The sequence below is a fragment of the Limulus polyphemus genome, unplaced genomic scaffold, assembly GCF_000517525.1.
Source record: "Limulus polyphemus unplaced genomic scaffold, Limulus_polyphemus-2.1.2 Scaffold2898, whole genome shotgun sequence".
Classification (NCBI taxonomy): Eukaryota; Metazoa; Arthropoda; class Merostomata; order Xiphosura; family Limulidae; genus Limulus; species Limulus polyphemus.
In genome coordinates this window covers 138839-144485 of record NW_013668508.1, presented here as the reverse complement: position 1 = coordinate 144485, position 5647 = coordinate 138839, and the positions used below count along the sequence as shown (strand labels likewise).

Here is a 5647-nt window from a genome sequence, read left to right as displayed (position 1 = left end):
ACGTTATTATTATTTTATTTTTACGTTACTTACCAGTCTACCGACATTATTATTATTTTTACGTTACTTAGCAGTCTACCGACATTATTATTTTTTACGTTACTTACCAGTCTACCGACGTTATTATTATTATTATTATTTTTACGTTACTTACCAGTCTACCGACATTGTTATTATGCAAGTTCATCATTGATTGAACTCGCTGCCTTCGCTTTCTTCGGGCTTCTTTCTTACTTTCCGAATCCGATTTGTCTCCTGACGCCGACTTTCGGAAATCTTTTTCGCCTGAATCGACGAAGAGCCGAGCAAAAGAGATGCCGTAACGCACGTTGTCCGAGCAGCCGCCCCATTTCCAACCCTCCGCGGTGGTAACGTGGCCCTGTCGGGAGCGGTCACAAGCGCAGACGGTGAGGTTTCCCGAGCTGCACGCCTCGGTGAGAGCTTGAACGACACCGGCGCTGAAGATAGCGTGAATGAAAGCGGCTTCTCTGCTTCCTATGGAAAAATGAAAGTAAATTTCCTGGTTATAAAAAATGTAGACATCAGGTTTTCCTTACCAATCACTTCTCAAGTTTTAAATTAGAAGTTAAACCTTCCACGATAATTCGGTTCAACAGATAATATACCATCCTCAACTATTCTTACCAGCACTTGAGCAATCGGCTAGGTTGAAAAACGTTCCATGAGCAATCTCTCTCAACCGCAACATCAGATCTTCACTTCTTATTTCCAGCAGAAACAGTCCAAGTTAAGCTGTATGTTAAGGATAAAGAATAAAACTATTCTCTGTAAATCCTTAGAAGATGTGCTTCAGATTTCAATAAATGGTAAGTATCAATAAATGACTCCATCTATCTCTCTCTCAATTATACTAAAGACGGAGTCATTTGTTGACATATTCCACTCTCTCCCACATTTCGCTTATAGATGGAGTTATTTTTTGACATATTTCATTCTCTCCTTTATTTAAACTATAGACGGAGTCATCTGTTGACATATTTCACTCCCTCCTCCATTTAACCTTGTGGAATATGGCAAAAATGACTCCATCTATAGGTTAAATGAGGGAGAGAGTGGGATATATCAATAAATGACTCCAACTATAGGTAAAAATTGGGAGAGGAGGAACAAGTCAGGAAATTACTCCAACTATGGGTTAAAATGGAGAGGAGTGAGACATGTTAACAAACGACTCCGTCTATGAGTTGAAATGGGGAGGGAATGAGACGTGTAAACGAATGACTCCAACTAGGGTGAAAATGGGGAGGTAGTGGGGCTTGGTGAGAAATGACTCCAACTAATGGATATAATGTGTAGAGAATGAGAAATGTCAACAAATGACTCCAACTGTGGGTTGAAATGGGGAGGAAGTGAGACATGTCAACAAATGACTCCAACTATGGGTTAAAATGGGGAGGAAGTGAAACATGTCAGAAATTACTCTTTAAGATAACAACAATATTATGAGGAGGATTTTATTGAGCAATAAATTTTCATATGGTGATTTGGTTATGATCTACGAGTTGTGTCTATTTTAAATGAGACCATTATAAGGCCATGGTCATATAATGGACACTTTTTGTAAAACTAGCGCTTGAACTTGAAATGCGGATTCTTAAAATATAGCCCACAAAACAGGTCAATATTATTGTTTAAGGTTTTACATTTTGTAGAATCGTCCAGAATATCATGTATTTTATTAAGGTAGTCATTTTTGTTCAGAATAACAATGGCGTTGCCTTTATCAGGGCGTGTAACATGGATCTTGCTCTGTCTACATTTTATAATTTTAATAGCAAGAGAGAACCTAACCCTCTAACCCCTGACGAAATCTTAGCCTTAAAATAATTGCCACTAAATAAAAACATCCATGTTACACGCCCTGATAATTGCCACTAAATAATAACATCCATGTTACACGCCTTGATAATTGCCACTAAATAAAAACATCCATGTTACACGCCCTGATAAAGGCAACGCCATTGTTATTCTGAACAAAAATGACGACCTTAATAAAATACACAATATTCTGGACGATTGTACAAAATTTGAAACCTTAAACAATGACCCATTACCTCTTAGCAACGTGAGGTCAATATTATGTTTAAGTTGGCATTCACAGAAGAGGGCGCTAAGTTAGCAGTACGTGCTGTCCAAAGTGGCCTCCTAAAGAAACAACGTAATTAACAACATAAAAGTTTTTACTGTGGATCTATGTTTACTTTCAACACTAAGACATAACCTGATCAACACATCTTTTCGTTTATTGCATTCATTACATATTGACAAATTGTTATTCACGAGTTTTAAATATATATTTTAATTATATTTATATTTCATAAGTCTGTATAATGGTATGGTTGCTCACTGGTGAAAAAATGTATACTTTTTATGGTGATTTTTTACTTTTAACCTTATAAAATTAACCGCTAATGGGGATTATTACCATTATAAAAATACAAAAACTATACCACTACTATCTTTTCATATTCAGTTAATATTCAACAGATATCAAGTTTTTGTAAGAATTTATTTTGGTGATGATACTGAGTAATAAGTTTGCTTAGTTTTGTTTTTGAGTTTTGTACAAAGCTACACGAGGGCACTAGCCGTCCCTAATTTAGCAGAGGGAAAACAGCTAGTCAAAACCACCTACCGTCAACTCTTGGGCTATTCTTTTACCAATGAATAGTGGGATTGACCGAACATTATAACGCCTCCACGGCTGGAAGGGCGAGAATGTTTGATGTGAGAGTAATAAGCATCCTAAATATAAAAATATGTGGAAAACGTATGGTAGGAATTTTAATAAATATACAGTTTGGGCCAGAATGTTTGCATATTTTGTAACAAATGAGATCATTATCATTAAGATGGGATACAAAAACACTTAGCACTGTCAAACTGAGAAATGAATATTGTATCAAACACTTACACATGTAATTTGTATAATGAGACAAGTTCTATGGACATCATGAACGATTTATTAGAACAGGAAACGATTTTATCAGACACCTGTAGAAAGATGAGTAATCCAACAATTCACACAAAAAACCATGTTATGACAAAATATAACATTAGATTATTATAACTAGCGTCTGTAACCTTATATCAGTTCATATTAAACATTCAGTACTTGGTTGGTCCTCCTCGAATTCTAATTACCTCCGCAAGATGACGTGGCATGCCGTCGATGAGGTTATTGATGTAACCCATCGTGACTTCATCCCAACTTTTCACTAGAAGGCGCTGCGTCTCAGCTACAGTAGCTGGTTTAGGGTCGTGGTTAGCAATTTTCCGGCTCAGTTCTGCCTAACAGTTCTCAATGGGATTACAATATGGAGACTTTGCTGGATATGGCAATCTTGTAACGTCCTCCTGGTCGAAATAAGCCTGTATAATACGTGCACTGAGCAGTGGCATTGTCATCCTGGAATGCGAACTTATTGCCAAACCCTTCCCTAGCATATGACAGAAATATTGTCTCCATATGATGCCTGTAGGAAGCGCCATTGACGTTTCCCTGGAGGAGTTGAAGAGCAGTTTTTCTACCATGATGAATACCTGCTCAAACATGTACTGCACCACCTCCTGTGGGAAAGACAGTCTTCCTCCATCTGTTCTCCAGTCAAACGACGAACATGATTCATACCATCAGATTTAATAAGCCGGAAACATGACTCATCTGAAAAGATGACATGTCACCAGTGTCCTAACTGTATGTTGGCATGCTGTCTTGCTTAAGTAACACGATGACGGCGGTGAATTCTGGTTAATGTCGGTTTACATATAGTCCTTCTTGAAAAACAACCTTGTTTGGTCAGTCTTCTATTCACCGTTCTTCTGGATACCCTGGAACGAATGTGTTCATGCCATTCCTGTCGTAAGATGTTGCAAGACTTCTTTCAACCTTCATGTGTTAACCTGATCAAAACACGGTCATCTATGGCAGTAGTTTCTCGGCGTCTACCAGTAGACTTTCCTGGAACAACATTTTCTGTAGTTCGATGACGTTTCAGGATTCTGGATACAGTACACTGGGGATACCCTACTCTTCTGGCAATGTCCGTTTGCTTCATACCATTTCTGGACAGTCGAACAATTTGACGCTCTATAACTTCTGGCACGCGACGAGTACAAGTACAGAGAAATTGTCTGAACAAAGCGTTGATCTGTTTCTAAAAAGATTACATCAAAAGTGCACTATTTTATACAAAACAGGTGTGTATGTGTATTTTGACGAACAAATGCTCAGATCAGAATAACAACTCGTACATGTTTGTCCGATCATACGCTACTTACTCTGTTACTACTCGTGCATTTACTCAATAACTACTCCATGCATGTAGACAATAACATCAGTATAAAACAGTATGCAAATATTTTGGACAAGACTGTATGTTAACCGTTTATTAAACCCATTTGAAGAAATGCGCATCTTTAATCAAGAGAAATTTTCGAATCGATATATCTTCATTTTGCTGTATAACCTTTATTACGTATACCTCCCTATATCAATACTATACCACAAAGTACCTCACACAGTTGTCGTCAAGCTAGGGGCTGAAAACTGGTAGGCTGGTTTTCTCGGGAATTTATGAACAAGAAACATTTAATAATTTAATTACTACTTCGACTAGTACTTTTAAAGCAAGTTTCAAATATCTACATGATCTAATCCTACTAGACAAACATCAGAAACAGGAAATATCAGTATTCCTCATGGCATATTAATTGTTCTGTCTAAGAAAAACAACAACTTAAAATACGGTACATGCCACTGTTAATACGCAAGTCATACCAAACAGGGACAAAGCGTAATTTAAATACCTTTTCTGATATTTGTTGTTTAATATAATTTTTTAAGCACATATTTACAACAGTGGGCTATCTGCGCTGTTCCTTCCACAGGGATTCAACCAAAATATTTTATATACACTATATATAAGAACAGGTTTTAGCGTGAAACGCAAATTTAACTGATGAAGAAGGGTATCATAATTTGGTTTTTGTCGATCATGTTTTTTTTAAAAAGAAATTATTGAAGAAAATAAGTGTGATTTAAGAACATTTCTTGTGTAATAGTTAAAATTTTCTAGAAATATACCACAAAACTATTTCTTATAATTGTTATTTTTGTTAATTTATCAGAATGATACGCTTTTCACACTAAGTGGAATTTCTATTGCCACTGTGTCGTTCCTGCAGAGTTGACCACAAGTGGACTTTTTGTGGTTACTGTATCGTTCCTGCAGTGTTGACCACAAGTGGAGTTTCTATGGTAACTGTATCGTTTCTGTAGAGTTGACCACAAGTGGAGTTTCTATGGTTACTGTATTGTTTCTGCAGAGTTGACCACAAGTGAAGTTTCTATGATTACTGTAATGTTTCTGCAGAGTTGACAACAAGTGGAGTTTCTATGGCTACTGCATTGTTCCTGCAGGGTTGACAACAAGTGGAGTTTCTATGGTTACTGTATTGTTTCTGCAGAGTTGACAACAAGTGGACTTTTTGTGGTTACTGTATCGTTCCTGCATAGTTGACCACAAGTGAAGTTTCTATGGTTACTGTATTGTTCCTGTTGAGTTCACCACAAGTGGAGTTCCTATGGTTACTGTATTGTTCCTGTTGAGTTCACCACAAGTGG

At 37.0% G+C, this 5647-nt stretch overlaps 1 protein-coding gene across 1 annotated transcript in view; it reads right to left on the bottom strand.

Moving 5' to 3' along the window:
* Positions 1-5647, bottom strand: part of LOC106468165 (protein Wnt-7a-like) — an 85619-nt gene that overhangs the window by 4290 nt on the left and 75682 nt on the right. The window contains exon 3 of the mRNA XM_022396467.1: positions 163-495. Coding sequence (XP_022252175.1) covers positions 163-495 — 333 coding nt within the window. The remainder of the gene's footprint in view (positions 1-162; positions 496-5647) is intronic.